Source organism: Danio rerio, chromosome 5 (assembly GCF_052040795.2).
Source record: "Danio rerio strain M-AB ecotype USA chromosome 5, GRCz13ab, whole genome shotgun sequence".
Taxonomy (NCBI): Eukaryota; Metazoa; Chordata; class Actinopteri; order Cypriniformes; family Danionidae; genus Danio; species Danio rerio.
Genome location: NC_141025.1, coordinates 55,402,531 through 55,420,323, shown reverse-complemented (window position 1 = coordinate 55,420,323; position 17,793 = coordinate 55,402,531). Strand labels below are relative to the sequence as shown.

General features: G+C 36.7%; 1 protein-coding gene across 1 annotated transcript in view; it reads left to right on the top strand.

Annotated features, from left to right (window-relative positions):
* si:ch73-280o22.2 overlaps nt 1–17,793 on the top strand; it is a 203,660-nt gene that overhangs the window by 23,694 nt on the left and 162,173 nt on the right. Inside the window, 2 exon segments of the mRNA XM_087254122.1 lie at nt 5,880–6,048; nt 6,535–7,213. Coding sequence (XP_087110248.1) covers nt 5,880–6,048; nt 6,535–7,213 — 848 coding nt within the window.

The window sequence follows — 17,793 nt, the reverse complement described above, 5'->3', positions numbered from 1 at the left end:
AAACAAGTAAATAACAGGGTGAGAATGTGGTAAAATCTGAAAATGTGTTAAAAATGAAGTGAAGGCTTTTCTTTTTCTGGATTGCTTTTGAAAACTGCCGGTTGGGTTTAGGGAAGTTGGTGGGCGGGTCAAATTGTGCTTTTAAAAACACTATTGGTTGGGTTTAGGGAAGGAGGAGGGTGAATCTATCGATCGGTCAGTCTATCAGTCATTTAGTCAGTCAGTCAGTCAGTTAGTTGACAGCCACCTCTGGTGGATTTAAGCGAGAAGAGCAGGCATGAGTGGTAATCGTGAGACAAATTTGAGATCTGAAAAATCCTACACAGCAGCCTCTGGTGGAGTCACTAAAACAATAACTGCAATATACTGCATATTCACTAAAACAATAACTGCAATATAGACGTATTTGGTGCTCTCCAGAAATATATACAGTGGTATGTTTTCAGAATGAGTTTATTTATTTATTTATTTATTCATTTATTTGTCTATTCATCAATTTTATTATTAATTTATTATGTAAAACAAATAATTTCTAAGCCAATCTTGTAATAATCAAATCAGGTTTAAAGCATGTCCCTAAAATATTTATTGTTCCAAGTGAAACTCTGACACATCATCAGTAGCTGTCGGGCAGAAGTTTGACAGCAGCTGCCCCTTTGATTGATGCCAGTTCTCAGGGGTGCTCAGACCAACACTGTCCGTGACTCGCCTTCAGTGATCGCTGACCCCTTCCAGTGCCAATACACAGAGGATTACGCAGGCGTCGGCAAGTGGCAGGAGTGTGTGCGGATGAGAGATGAGACTTTTATGAAGTTTTAGCGCTGTGTGGCTGCACAGATGGAAGCTCGTTTAGACCCTGCTGTTTGAGCAGAGTCCTGGGGTGATGCCTGGCTCAGCACCGGCTCTGAGCACAAATCCTTATTTTATTAGAAACATTAAACAGACTTAGCCAGTATATCTGCCTTTCTGCTTGCTCTGGATGGCTACACTTAACTAATGTATAAGAGCTAAGCTGAGCGATATCCTTGAGTTAACAATGTGCACAGAAAACACGGAAGACTAAACAGTTGTCGTGACCTTGTTCAAAATACTCTGTAAACATGGTAGCTCATAAAAAACTTCTCAAAATATAGCAAGCTGATTAAAAATAGAGCAAAAAAATCCACACAATTTATTCGAATTTGGCTTCTTTTGTCAACACGCATTCCCTCATGAAAAAAAAAAATACTGTAGTGTTTTATACTTAGTGTTTTGAACCCTAATTCAATTCATATTTTTATATATTGCTTTTATGATGTAGATAGTTAAAGCAGCTTAACATAAAAGTTCTAATAAATTAAAAATGTTCGTCCAATTTTCAGGGTTGAAGTTTAGTTTAGTTTAGTTCAGTGTGGTTTAAATGGTAATGCGCAGCTCCACAAGTTCAAGCAAACCAATGGCGACAGTGCCAAGAAACAAAACTTCACCAACTGACAAAAGTGAAGGAAAAAAAACCTTGAGAGAAATCAGGCTTGGTGGACACGCAATTTCTCTTCTGGCAAAACTTCCTGTGCAGAGCTGCAGTATAGGTCTAGGCTAAATTGTCTGAAGTGTATGAGTGGAGAACTCTGGACATCTATGGTGGAGAACTGCTGGTGTACTTAAGTAATTGAAATTATACTTGACTACTTGAAATACTATTTTGTGGTAATTCTACAGTAGGCATGGTAATACAACAACTATCATCATAGACCCTTTTCACATTTCTGGGTTTCTCAGTAAGACGTCATAGCTGGGTAAACTTAGAGCACAGTGAATGGGAGAGTACAACAAATAATTTTTTATAATCATATTTGTTGAAATAATAAAAGAAAAACACCACAATGGTGTTATTAAGACTTTAGAAAAAGCAAAGAAAATAGTGTGAGACTGATAACCGAAGCCAGAGGAGAGAATGAGGTTAAATTTACTCTCAGCCCCATAGACGCTGCATTAGAAACACCTCTCATAAGCGGTCATTCGTTTTTTGTAATTTGATGATGTAATACATTCATAAATACATATAAATATTCATACCATTTTTAAAAAAATCAAAATATTTAAAACTTTCCATCAATGACCCAAAACAGCTGTTTTATTCTAGATATTTTTTTCAAGAGATTAGTATTCAGCTTAAAATGAAATTTAAACACTTAGTAATATAGGCAAATTTGAGTAATTAGGCAAATTATTATAAAATGATGATTTATTGGGGCGATGCAGTAGCGCAGAAGGTAGTGCTGCTGCCTCACAGCAAGCAGGTCGCTAGTTCGAGCCTCGGCTGGGTCAGTTGGCATTTCTGTGTGGAGTTTGCATGTTCTCCCTGTGTTTGCGTGGGTTTTCTCTGGGTGCTTTAGTTCCCCCCACAGTCCAAATACATGCTGTACAGGTCAATTGGGTAGTCTAAATTGTCTGAAGTGTATGAGTGTGTATGTGTCTGATTCGGGTTGGAACTAAACTTTGCAGGACAGCTGCCCTTCAGGACCGAGTTTGGATATCCCTGCTTATAGACTATTTCTATATGGTGAATATAGAATATACTATCATTGGCCCCCGAACTGTTCCTGTTGGTCGTCAAACAATTTTATAACTGTAACAAGAGGCAATTCAGTCTTAAGTAATATTAACACAGCCTTTTATTAAGAAATGGAACTATTTGGATTATCAGAAGCTATAGAAATTCAAAATCTAAAACAGGAAAATTGTTAGGACCATTGTTATTGTTTACATCACCCAAAAAGGTCTGTAGTGTTTACTATAAAGGACTATAGTATGTTTTCATGTGAGTTGAATTTCATCACTATAAAAGGGCAGTTTTGTTTGTGTGTCTGTGTCGACAGCATCTTTAGTGTGTAAAACAGAATTTTTATGTTCCCTGTTAGCGCTTGTGTTTTTACAGCGGGCTTTAGGCTGTTCATTAAACAGAATGGGAAGATTTGCTTTTCCAGCACGGTCTGTCAGCACCTTCATGTCCTCTCGTCACACATATTTCCTTTTTACTACAAAAAGCGACACATTTGTTGGATTCCTGTCGGCAACCTTGCATTTTAACCAACAAAAAGAGCCCTCTTCATCTTTGCTTTCTGCATTATTCAGCTGCATATCGTTAAAATTAACAGCCCTTTATGTTCACTTTATGTTTGCGCACTTTTTTTTCAAGGAAGTAAAACTGTGTCAGGTTTAAATGGAATTTAATAAGCTGCCATTCCAAGGCATCTGGACTCGTGCATAGCCGTAGTGTTTACAGCAGTGCTTTATTGTGCTTTATGCCGCTTTGTAAGAGAAGTGTTTGTGTTTCAGCTGCTGTGTGTGTGTGTTTGTACCTGTATGGCTTTACGGCTTTGTGTCATGTCTCATTTTTCACGGATAGAAGGAGACAGAAGTGCTGATGCCGTGTGGTTATGAGGAAGATAGGCTCATCCTGTGTCGTTGAGAGAGAGACGTGCCATGTGCACATACACGCGCACACACACACAGAGCTGATATATTGATGCCTGTGTTCATTAGGCCGGATGTGTAGAGTGAAAAGTGGCAGTGATCAGAATTTACTGGAGTTTAAAGGGACAGTTCGAATCAAATATTTGGATAGATAGATTGAAAATTCTGATTTGTCAAAAGAAATCAATGTGGTTTGTGTCTCTGGACAAATAGGACAATGCTGTTGATGCATTGTCCCTCCTCCATTCCTAGATTGGTTTACACTGTACTCTACTCAACCAATAAACATAGACCATTGTCTTGCGAACCACCAATCAACATGTTTTTGGGAAATGTAAACAATCTCAGATTAAAATTAGGTGTGCATATGCCTCAATTAAATGTCAGGTTCTTTTGTTTAAAATGAAATGACACTTGATGCTGACTGCTAAAATATGGAGTACTCACAAAATAGCTCTAGGTCTTTAAGGGTTAAATCATGAGCCATCTGTTATGATGTCATTATTACAGCCATTTTTGGTGATTGGAGATGCGGGCTTTTGTCATTTAATAAAAGCACTCGATCCGCGTTACAGACTACAGTCTCGCATTTTTTCAGCGACGAGATAATTAAGATGGTTTATTTATGTTTAATTAAGTACAAAGATGTTTATTTGAAATGGCCAATTTATCTCTTTTAACTTCACATGTATATTTATTTTCAAAGTGTAAGATTTTATGTGTTCCCCAGTTTGAGTATTGCAATAAGTCGTTTTTATTTTTTCTTCTTCTTAACCTCTTACTATTCCTATTGCCTGTAAAATATTTTTTTTTTATTAAAAAAAAAAAAAAAAAAAAAAAAAAGACGTGTCAAGCCATGAGAACCGAACCGAAAACTCTGTTAAAAAACTGAGGTATGTATTGAACCGTGGGCTAACTGTGTTGGTGCATACGTAGTTCCACAACATTTTAGCCCAGATGCACATAATGTTAATACAGCAACACTCTTACCTTTCATTGCCGCTTGGTATTCAATGTCAGTTTGGATTGTTATGGTCATACCTAGGAAAAGTATGGTGGCTGAGAGAGCTTAACAGGCTGCAGTTTAACAAAAGACATGCAATTACAAAAAAAAAAAAAACCCAGCAAATTAACAAATATCTTCATTCGTTTGACAGCACATGTGCTGCAAATCATGGGCATGTGCACATGTGCATACACATTGAAAAAGCGCTGCATTTCCCACAAAGCAAACAATTTACAAAAATGTGCTATATTTTTTCACAACACAAAAAGAACAGAACACAACAAAAATGTTTCAAGGGGACCCAAAAATGTGACAGCGTTGCTGAGCGGTGGGTTATTTATTTATTTAAACATCCTGATTACCTTGTCTTTAGAATTTATTAGGCTAAATAACCATAACCTAAATAACCGGGTCCGTCACATTTTAGGGTCTCTTTGTGTCACTATCACCAGCGATCGAGCCTTGCAGATCCTGCACGGTATTGGAGAACTACAAATCTGCCAGCAAAAGAACTGCAAGATCCAGTCATGCACCACCCAACACACCTGGCCTAAATCCTGTCTGATTGCAAACACTCACAGCTGAAAACGCTCATGAACTGATTACTAGACTATTTATACAGCACACAGACACACAGAAATTGTGTTGTACAGCAGGGGTGTCCAAACTCGGACATGGAGGGCCAGTGTCCTGTGTGTTTTAGTTCCAACCCTAGTTAAACACACCTGAACCAGCTAATGAAGTTCTTTCTAGGTATACTAGAAAGTTCTTGGGAGGTGTGTTGAAGGAAGTTGGAGCTAAACTATGCAGGACACCGGCCCTCCAGGACCGAGTTTGAACACCCCTGTTGTACAGTGTTGGGAACATTACAACTGATTTTCCTTGCCTTGTCTTTCCGTATTTTTGAACCTTGCATTGTTTTGTTTTTTTTGTTTATTTCTGTCTGCCGCCTGCCTTTTGACCATCTGCCTGTTGACTACAACTCGGGATTTTCCTACATACATCTGTTTGCTCCTGATTATGACCGTTGTTTGCCTGACCTTTTCGGAAATGGTTTGCATTGTGAGAAAATGCAGCACATTTTATCAATTTGTTTGTGTTGTGGGAAAATACAGCTCTTTTAAAAAAAATATATATATATGTTTGCGTTGTGGCGATTTGCAGGAAATGTGCTGTTAAACAGATTCTTTCAGATTCTGCTGGTGTTTTTTGTAATTGCATGAGTTTTCTTAAATTGCAGCATGCTAAGCTCTTTCGGCCACTGTAGAAAATACTTCTGAAACAAAGTGATTATGCAGAGCAAATCTTTAATTTTAGTAAACAAATGACTTTTTAGCTTTATATCTCAGTCAACATTCTAACTGAAAATAAATAAATGGTATTCAACAGACTGTATGTTTGTTTTATTTGATTGCAGTATTGAGCAGAACCTGAAGGAACTGCAGGCCAAGGTTGTTGAGTCTTGCAGTGGCGAGACATTGTCCAGTCCAGTAGATTGCCTCCAATGGTTCAGTCAGCGTAACTTGAACATCTTGAAACCAGTGGCCACGGGACACCAAGAGCTGCTGGATTTCCTTCGACCAATGGTAACCAAACCCATGGTTAACCCAAGACAAACCTGTACAGGAACACTCCACATTTTTTGGAAATAACCTCATTTTACAAGTCTCCTAGGGTTAAACAGTTCAGTTCTACCATGTTTTAACCAATTTAACCCATAGGTCTTAATTCTTGGAGGGCCGAAGCTCTGAACAGATTTGCTCCAACCCTAATCAAACACAGTTGATTTAACTAATCAACATGTTCAAGACTACTAGACACTACTAGATCAGCTGTGTTTGATTTGGGTTAGAGCAATTCTGTGCAGAGCTGTGGCCTTCCAGGAATTGAGTTTGAGACCTAGCCAATCTCTGAGTATGATGGTAGCTTTTTTATCTTAGCTTAGCATATATAAATTTATCAGATTAGACCCTTAGCATTTCACTAAATATATTAGATGTGACATGTTAAGGAATACTATTGATCCCACAATAATTTCTTGTTATTATTAATTCTTTCTTTTATTTGATCAGCAAACTTTGTTGAAAACAGAAGAGAACTGTGAAGAGTCTGTTTTGGAGTTACTTCTGAAAATCTCTTCCCAATGCGGTGTTGCTTTCCCAACTTCCTGCCCTGCATCTACCCAAGACAACTCCCAAATCCCTGCCTTGTCCATGCCACGTGATGACCTTGCTCTGGAGGTTCAGGAAACTTGGGACGATGTTCGTTTCTTATTGCGGAACCACTTACTTGGCAAGCTACAGATGATGAGTGAACAGGATCAAACTGAGGGAGAACTGGGTACAAGGATCTATGTTCCTCAGAAGATTCATTATCTTCACCAGCTCTTATTCCTCTACCCTGAAACAAGTGTCCTCAGCTGGTACCAGCACCTTCAGATCAAGGCTGTCCTCAGTGTTCTTCAAAACTCCCAGAGCTGCAGTCCAGGAGGCGAGAAGGGCTTTGACAGACTGGCTCTGGGCTTTCAAACTGCCTCACCAATTCTGTGCTCAATGCTGAAAGAGGAAATTCAGGTGCTTAATGGGGTTGCAGAACCACACACCATACTGTCCTTCCTCAACCATACCTACCTGAACACAGTGGCACAGGAACTAGGTGTGCTGATGGCAAAAGAGATTGAGACGGCATTGAAAGACAACACCACACACAGCAGCAAAGGAGGCAAGATGTCCAGCAAGAAGTCTGCAGTAGGTCAGTGTGTTCTTTTATTCTTAGTGCACACAAAACTGGCTTATTATCCCATTTATAATGAGTAGTATGGTTCTGGTACAATTTTTTTGGTTACCATTTCTTAAGAGTTCCTAACACAACAGTGCAGTACCAAAAGGTTGGAGCTAGACTCACAGCTGAAAGCTACTGGTTTATAAAGAATCCTCATGAAACAAAAACCGACAAAAGAACCAGTAATTTTAATGCACAGCCAAGACATGACATATAACAAAGAAGCAAAACAAAAATCTGCTGTATGTCCTCTATTGTTCTTTACGAGGCTGTTTATGTCACATCTAGGCGCTGCTTCTTCTCTGTATTGGTTCAAACTTGCTGCTTATCTTCATTTGAAATAATGAATTTGAGTTTGAGTGTCGCCTCACAGCTAGAATGTGCTGGTTTAAGTCCTAACTGGGCCTGTTGGCTTTTCTGTGTGGAGTTTGGATGTTGCTCACATGTTTACGAAGGATTTTCTTTGAGTGCGCTGATTTCCCCATAGGCCAAAGACAAATGGTATACGATTTTTTCACTCGACCTCCATTGTAAAACACGAAAGCGACGCTGCGGTGGGAAGAAACCTGGAAGTATAGGACCAGCACTGTGAACATTGCAGCAACATGCTGTGTACTACAAACCTTCAGCTGTTGCCACAATTTTAAAATTCAGAAATGGTGTAAATATCACTTTAATATAATTCAGTTAAGTTTAATTTAAACAATTAAAAGCATATTAGGCAGCAAATAAAATCACAATCTCTTTATCAGTAATACGCTTAAGTGTCTTCCTAGGCTTCAGCTCATGGCACCAGGTAAACACCATGACGACTCTTCCCTGCTTCAGCCTATGTAACCCGGTGAGCGATAAAACGATGCAGTCTGTAATAGTGTTGTACAGAGATTTTAAAAACGTCCATTTCCCGCTTACATTTAAGTGCCGCTGAACGCATTCGTAAACAGCACTGATTTGCCATAGCATCCACAGGTGCTCAACAGAACTGACTGTGATTGGCTGTGAAGGTCATCAGTTCATCGAACTTCATTGAGTGCAAACACAAATATATGGGTACTGGAGCATTTTAAAGGTGCTAAGATCAGTGGAATGCTTGTCTTTGTTAGCACATGGTAAACAACAGTAAAGAACAGTGAACTGATGACCTTTTGACATTTTGACCTGATGACATTTCTGTTGAGCACTGATAAATACTATGGGTTAGCGGGAAATTGATGGGGTTTTTTAAAATAAATTTCAGTGCGGAAATTCAGTATCGTGACAAGTGTAATATAATGAAAGAATCAGCTCGTTAACTTAAACTTGATAAATGACATCTAAAACGTGTGCTTGGGAAAGAAAACTTTTGCTAACTATTGCCATTTCCTTTAATTTAGCTAAAAATGAGGTCTGATATCCCTTTTTTATTTTCACTATCCATACAGAACGGACCTTCAAGTCACTTGGAAGGCATTGAAATCATAAATTTGTGTCACTTTCTCTTCGTTGATAAGATATACAGCCAGGTACACAACATTCCTGTGTGAACATTCCAATACTGCTGGGTTTTTTCCCACTACAGCCTTGATTACGCTTTTAAAAATGATGGCCGTGTGAAATCAGTCTATCAGTGACTAGGTGAAATGGGCGTTCACTAGTGTACTCTTAGTGCTGGGTTGCGGCTGATATGCTGTGGCGACCCCTGATACTGTAAATTAGGGACTAAGCAGAAGGAAAGTATGAGGCGATAGAGGCGATATTTAAATGACCTAAATAATTTCATGGCAATTCGTAACTTTTTGATTTGGCTGCTAATTCATTTGAATTCATACAATTATTCGTACAATTTAGTATAATTTGCTTTTTCCCCAATGACAGTTGGGTTTAGGGGTGGGGTTAGGTGCCACTCATCCTTTTAAAACTGTACATTTCCGTATGACTGAACTCAGCTTCTAAACTGACAAAACATAAAATAGTTATGTTTCCTCGTGACATGATGTTTTTAACATAACATTTTAGAAAGGATAACAGTATCAGTGTACTCAGAAAAGAAACTTATAAAAACTTAGCATAGAATGTAACTGCCAAACACCCTTTTGGAATGCAAAAAATTAAATAAATAAATAAATAATATATGTACATTTCAGTGCATTTATGCAATTGTTTCCACAAATGTGTTACACTTGTAGGTTGCATTGCCTCCTTTCAAGATTTTCCTAAACCAGCTCAACATTCTCAAAAACTACCTACAATATAGAAATTGACCCAAAATTTATTTAAAAAATATATTTAATTTTTTAATATTTTATTTTATTTTATTTTTTATGTTTTATTTTATTTTATTGCTTATACCAACCTGAACTGCATCAAGCCACCAGGGGGTGATGAAATATTTTATCCTCACTTTTCAGGATTTTTGAGTGGGCAAACTTGGTTTGGCAATTATTGTATACCTGACCCTAAACCTAATGCAAAAATGCAAAATGTGGTTATATGCAGTTGCCCATGACCAGTTCTTGCCTGAAATAAGCTCCAAAGCAAATAAGACAACATAAATATTTCCTCTCTTTAAACATCTTTCATGAACTAAATCATTGTACCTTTATACATTCACCATTTATCCAATATTCCATTATTTTAATGATTTTAAAAAACACCATTGGACTTTTTTGTGCAATTTTACTGACATTACGCAAACTAGTCTTGGACTGACAGATTCGTAATAGACTCGTGTATTGCAGCTCCTTGTACAGACGTCAGCGTCCATTTTGAATGGACTCATTAGGGCTTCTCTTCCATTTATTTCACCATCCTGCCACAATTCACTAATTTTTACATGCAGCAGACGCTCTTTCTCATTTCCCGGCTGTAAAGAGAGGATAAGGGAGCGAAAGGGCTGAATAATTTTCCTTGCGTCCATGGGGCTGCTTCATTCGGGTATACAGGCCTACAATGGGGCCCAGTAATCCTTCTGATAATGCTCCATGGTGTGTATTGACTAGAATGTGTGTCAGACACTTGTGACTGTATGCAGTAAGTAATGTACTAACAAAATTTAGCAGTAGCCCTTAGGCAAAATTTAACGACTGAAGTAGTTGTTTTTCATTTAGAACAACACACAGTCATTTGCCACTTTATAGCTGGCTTTCCAGCTAACAACCATCTTAGGAAATCTGAGCATGATGCGAAATCAAACAATGAGCGCTTTGACAGTTGTTGACATTTTTTGTTTGCTATACAGCTAAATCTTATTAAGAAAATGACGAGTAAGGATTTCGCTTTCAATGGAAGCCATCAAAACAACCTGCTGTTTCTTTTTCTTTGTCTTGTTGGGTGTTATTTATTGTGCTTTCTTCTTTCTCCATATTTTGCGGGAAGCCCGTCTGGGAGAAGCGCGGAGTGTGGGTGGGGGGTTGTGGGGGGTGAATCTTGACGCGCCGTCCCACGGGAGCACCGCCGCTCCTGGCATCACACACTGTCAAAGCACTGAAGCATTTAACAGCTTTTCATGCGCAGATATGCCAGTTCCTTTAACCCCTCCATCTGAAAGGGATGAACAGACTTTGTTACCCCCCCCCACTCACCTCCTTCACCAGATGTGGGAGTCTCAGCCCTTTGTACCCATCTTCTTCCATCCTCTGCTTTTCATCCCTCTCACTTTATGTCGTCTTTTTTTCCACCTCGACTTTTTCTTAGAGGTAATGGGGTGAGGGCTGGACTCAGGAGACTGCCATACAGGTCAGCTGATCTGGAACAATGAGGAGTTTAAACCCTTACTATCACACCTCAGTGGATTTGTAGCAGACAGGATAAAGAACTGAAAAGGTGGAAGTGAGAGGGAAAACGTGTTTGTGAGTGAGAGAGAAAAAGAGCTGGCTGATGTTTATATGTTCATGCAGAAACAGTATAGTGCTCAGCATATATAAGTTCACCCCTCACAAATCTATCTTTTAAATTCATATTTTTAATAGAAAGCTATGCAATATCATATTTGTGCATGTACATTACATTGGATTAGTACTGAAACCAAATCTGGAGCTAATCTAACAAAATAACTTAAGATAACGGTCCAAACGGTTATACAAAAATATTGAATACAAATTTTTGAAAAAAGAGAAAAAATCAAGATAAGCAAAAACATTAAGTTGTAATTTTGTAGGCTGTATTTATTTATTTATTTAATTTTTTATTTTTTTATTGCAATATTTTGCTTGAATTTAATTGTATTGTCTTTTAATTTCTAGATGTTTTTTGGTGGCTAAAATATTATTTTTATAAATATATCTGTTTAATAAATCTGTTTTGTTTACATGTGCCAAAAACATTGGCTATATTGACTGAGAAATGGAAAAAAAATATATATATATATATTTTTTTAAATGTGGTGTACTCAATTATGCTGAGCACTGTATATACCCTTTAAATGCTGTATTTATAATTCAAAGACACTGTACAGTATATGTCAGATATGTGTTTAGTATTGTTTTACACACTTAAGAGTAGAACAAGTTTTTTATTATTATAATTATTTTTGCCTGGGTTGGGGTACAAAACTATGGATTTAGGGCTGCACAATATATCGTTTCAGCATCGATATCACAATGTGATCATTTACAATATTCACATTTCAGCATGCAATGTTGAGTTTATATTATAGTTCATCAGTTGCACATGTTTTTGATGCCTGTAATTGTATAATGATTCAGGTATAAGAAATTGTACCTTTTGTGACCTTAACAACAATTAATTTTATTGAATTATTATAAATTTTTTTTATTTAGTTACTGTAGTTGAATACCGTTAGACTCAGAAAACGCTAAAACACTTTATTTTAATTGTTTCTTTTTCTTCATTCTTCATTTTTCTTCTGATTATTGAGAATAAAACACATGCAAATACAGAAATGCACTGCAAGTAGGGCAGACTACAATGAAAATGTGTCAGGGACCCCAAAATTTATATTTTGTTTATTAGATTTTATGGAGATGCAAATAGTAAACATTAATTGATCAATCTCTGACTAAACATTTGCATGAAAATAACACACAACAAATGCAAATACAGAAATGCACTGTAAATAGCACAGGCCACGACGAAAATGTGTTGGGTGACCCCAACAAGTTTATAGATTGTTTATGAGATTTTATGGAGATGCACTCCTACTGCAGAATCATCCTAATCAATCTTACATTATAAATTCTTTTCAAATCGAGATATGTGTTTGTCTGCTGATACTTTATTCATATCACAATATATATTGCAAAAAAATAAAATAAAAAATTATATATATGTGTGTGTGTGTGTGTGTGTGTGTGTGTGTGTGTGTGTGTGTATTTATATCGCAATGCTAAATTTTAACAATATCGTGCAACCCATATATAGAATCGAAGTGAAGTCTGGTGTACAAAAATGCACAACATTTGACACAACATTGAAAGTCCGTATGCTATTGGATGCAATTTGCGATATTTGTCAGATATTTGTATGACTTTTGTAATTAAATGACTTGTTATGGGCAGAAATACATTAAAAAGTATGACCTGATGGCTGACATAAATATAAAATATTGCTTCTTGGTGATGTTTTATTTTGCTTATGACTTTTCCTGAACTTTCTGTTTTTGCCTATAACATACAATAGATTTTCAAGCACACACAGCACAAACACATACAAGTCAGCATAATAAAGTAAGCATAGTTCAGAAGTTCGCTAAACGAAATGAATAAAGCTACAAAATATCTTTATTTCAAATAAATTATGATGGTTTAAAATAAAATGAAATAAAATATATTTTTTAAATAAAATAAAATAAAATAGAATTAAATTAAATTAAATAAATTGACAATGTAATTCATTTAAAATTTATAATAATATAAAATAAACAATATTAATGATTAAGCAAGGTTTTTTTTGTAATAATAATAATAATAATAATAATAATAATAATAATAATAATACATTATTCAGCAAGTATCATTTGGCAATGAAGTCTGAATAAATGGCTGCTAAAATGTAATTTTATGTGTAAATTTAACCTCTTAATCAGGAATGTAACATTAAAGAAGGCAAATTCATAGGTTTTTATTTTGTATTCAAAGTAGACAATATGATAATGTTCATCTGATATAAATCAAGATCAAAATGTGACTCTTTGATTGCTCAGAAATTTCTTACAGTTCTCTTACACCAGCCATTGATTTGTTTTAGTAATTTGGCTAACTTGTGTAACCAGTGAACCACCTATAATTGCATATATTGCTGCCAAAATAGAGACTCACTAGTCAGTTACTCCGCCCCATAACAATGTAATAAAGATATCAAAACCTGCCATTTCTGACTCCAAGAAGGACCGCCCAACCCCTACTTTATCCCAGCTGGACTGTGCCTCTGGCGTTGAAGGAGCCTGGTTTAGCGTGTGTCAGTGGGGGCGTTTTCTAATGCCGCCTGTCTCAGTAAGCAGCGGGCTGCAACAGACAACCCACTGCACACCACAGCACTCAGACTCCCTCAGGCCATCAGGGGGCTCCACATGTGGTCCGTTTAGGCCCCGAGGCCCTGCCAACCACAACACCACCTAGAGTGCTCACTCTGTTCTGTGAGATGGACCAATCTCTGCATTTACAGATAGCTATGTGCTTTCACATACTTTTTTCTTTTTCACTCTTTCCCACAATGGTCGAAATATAAATTAGCATATATAAAAAAAGCTTTAATCCCCAGAGCATCCACTTCTAAACAGATCTCTGTATGTGACAGGCAAAAAATCACTGTCTTGGGGTCTATCGATGGAGTGCTATCATCAACATGGCTGGTACAAATTCATTATAATTTAGAATTTTTAAAGAAAAACTCCTTTTGGAAATTGGAAATTGACTCGTTTAGAATTAAACAGTTGAGTTTTATCATTTTTGAATCCATTCAGCTTGTCTCCGGGCCTGGTGGTAGCACTTTTAGCTTAGCATATACTGTATTGTTGAATAGGATTGCATCATCAGCATGGGTCACACTTTATTTTGATGGTACGTTTGATAATTTTAAGCTACATTGCATCTACATGCCAACTAATTCTTATTAGATTATGGTAGACTTTTAGTTTGGGGTTAGGGTAAGTTGACATGCACTTGCAAAGTTTTTTATAGTCAGTTAAATGTCTGTTGAATGTTTATATCAACAGATATTAAGCAGACAGTAATACTTAAATGCACCATCAAAATAAAGTGTTACCTTAGCATCTTGCTCAAAAATGACCAATGCTATATGATCAAAAATATTTTAATTTTCAGGTGTTCCGTAATATTACTGTCCCCATTTTGTGTCCATGGCAAAAACAGGCCATAGCGACCTTGAAAATAGCCACTTTTCTTTTTATGTCAGCTGTAGTACATGATGTGACTACAGAAGATTCAAGCTTTAAAATGAAAAATTATCAATGCTCTTTGGTCAATTTTGAGATGCTAATGGTCTAATCCGATTTAATGATCTGTGCTAAGCTATGCTAAATGTTAGAGCTAAAGCTTAAGCTTGTTAGAGTCTAGATGCCTTGTAAAATGAGGATATTTTCCTATATTCTTTTTATTATTACTTAAATTCTTTTTAGTCTTTATATGTTTAGTTTCAGTTTTAGTAATTCTGGTTTAGCAGAGTTAATGGAACACATCCAATGTCCACCAAAAAAATGGGTGCGTTTACACCAAACCTGTCTGGTTTGCCCAGCATGATTCGTTTGGCATATGTGAATCCAGCAATTGCACTTGGATACGTACAAAAGCAATCAGTCTGAGATCACCAGAATGAGGTGGGCTCGGTTTAAACACACTCTGGAGTGATCGATTGTAGTGAGAAAGCAATACAATACATTGAGTTAGGCTATATCAGTGTATTATGGTTATGTGATAGCCATATATACAGCTATATGAAGAGAGAATTATTAGTAGGGTGAAATGTGATTTCTACTGGTAATTATGGTTTCATGTTAAATACAAAAATGAAAGCATACTGAAATATTAACACAATTACCATCTGATAATTTTTGCATATTTTAATCTTATAATATTTTGTATTTAGACTGTTGTTTTGTTAATTTCTGAGTTCAAAGATTTTTTTTACAAAACTTGACAACTGAAATGAGGCTATGTATGAGTGTAATGTGAAAGGGACGCTGACAGCAGGGAGTGAGGATCCAAATGCAGGGTGTATTAGATGGTCAGGCAAGCAACGGTAACAATCAGGAGATGTATACAAGCAATCCTGAGTCGTAGTCAAATAAACAGGCAGATGGTCAAAAGGCAGGAAGCAGACAACGTAAACCATACAAAACAAAGCAAGGTTCAAACAAAGAAGGCAAGGCAATGAAAACGCGTCGTATTGTTCATGTGAGCAGCTTCAGCTGTGTGTTTGCAATCTATCTGGATCAGGAACCAGTGTGAGTGTGTGTGATGCATGACTGGAATTGTAGTCCTCAAAATGGCAGATTTGTAGTTTTATGTGATCTGTGTTTACTAGCGATCTGCACAGGTTGGAGCGCTGGTTATTGTAACAATGAGAACGTCTCATTTCTCTGATATTTAGTGACGATGTCTGTGTGTCTAAATTAAAGTGCACCTTGTCTCTTTAAATGTATTATTTTATATCATCATAATTTAAAGTATTGACGTATGACAGCTGAGCAATCCATGTTACTCTAAAAAATAAACTGTGAAACTCTAACCAATTTGAGGAAAGTTTAGTCACACGTGACTTGTTTTAACTATTTTGGTCTGTTTAGAAAGTTTTCAGTATGAACGCGAACTGCACCAAGAGCAAAATTAAACATTGTAACAATTTTAATCCCGGTTTTGGAACAAAACAATCAATCTTCAGGTGTGAAAGCAGTCCATTTTAATGGTTTGCACAGGTTATATTAACACGTGCAAACCTTTTAGCAATACAAATAAAAAAAGTCATTGAACAAATACTGATTCAAATAAATACGCAAATGCAACACATAAAAGTACAAAATTATAAAGAATTTAGACAAACTTGACACCTTTTGGCAAATTAAAAACAGATAGAGCTCATGTTTTACAGAAAATATGTTTCGTATATGATCATATGCTTAACTGATTTACAATATTTGTCTGTAAAAGCATCATCTACAGTTATTTCTCCAAACAACTGCAGGTTGTTTTCCTTCACAGAATGGGTGATTATTAACTGTGATAATGATTATGTGTTTATTGATGTATTGCTCATTTTATTTAGTTTTTTTAATGACTGTTTTGTTTAGTTTTAATATTTTATTTATTGTGAATATTTTATGTTACTTCAGTTAACAAAATATATATTTTTAAACAATAGTTTTAGTCCAAGTTTACTGAAAAACCTTGGGTTGAGTTTTTTTGTCGTTTCTGAATGCCTGATGTTTTGGGTCAAGTTGCATTCCCTTTTAAAGACCTGCACCTCTCTCTTTTTTCCGCACTTTTCTGCCAGAGAGGCCAATCAACACCGATACAAGATAGAGAGGAAATGAAATCAGTGGCTAAATTGTTGCGTGATTGCCCATTCCCTAAAGAGGCTGGGCATCATTTGGAGAAAAGCATTTAATAATTGCTTTTAGGGCCATGTCAGACACATGCAATTCCCTGCACTAATGGCACAGCTAGGCAGAACACGGCCCCAAGGGTCAGAGCAGGACAAGCCAGCCAGCGAGAGCTGGAACCGCTCGTCTGTTTGTGTGTGTGAGGGAAGGAGAATGAAAGAAGGAATGAGGGAGCAGGCATGGAGGAGATGAAGTGGCAGCGAGTGTAACCCAAAGGGGAAATGCACTTCAGTGTGAGTTTAATACTCCGGGCCGGGGATTTGGCAACCTGCCACACAGCAATTGTTTACCTTTTTGCTCACTGGCTGCATCTGTTCTGTTTTGTAAACGGCACTAAACTATCTGCCCGTAAACACTGGAATCAATAACAACTGTTTGGGGATTTCCCAGCCTCCCCTACGATTCTTTCTTCTTCTTCTACTTCTCTCTCACTCTCGCTATCGCTGTCTCGTTTTCTTTGTGCCATTTTTCACTGCCTCCCCCTCCCCTTCTAGTCAAAGCAAGTGTGATGTGAATAGTTTACAAAGGGCTTTTTTATGCAGCATTTGAGAAAAAAACGAGAACGCTTTGCAGGTAATTTTATTTGTCAATCTCTATTCCTCAACACACAGCCATGCATGATACTTTACCTTTTTAAATTCAATTTTTTTTTTTTGTCAGACACAGTCATACACAGTATGATATGCTGTGAAATGCTTACACAACCACTTATGATCTTAAAATGTTATTTCTAGTTATATGTGCTCTTCAAAAATGAAAGCTATGTATTGTTATCTATATTTCCATGAGGAAATGTTAGTATTTTAAAGGGATTGTTCATTCAAAAATAACATTTGCTGGAATGTCTAAGCAGTGGTATACTATAATCTGATTTACTTCGTTCGTCATTATCTTTTGGAAAAATGTGACGTTACCTAATTTGAAAAGGGGTACATATCAAAAAAGAGTCAGAAAAATGAATTTTTCACTTCTTTAAGGAACCTACAGTAAGTCCAAT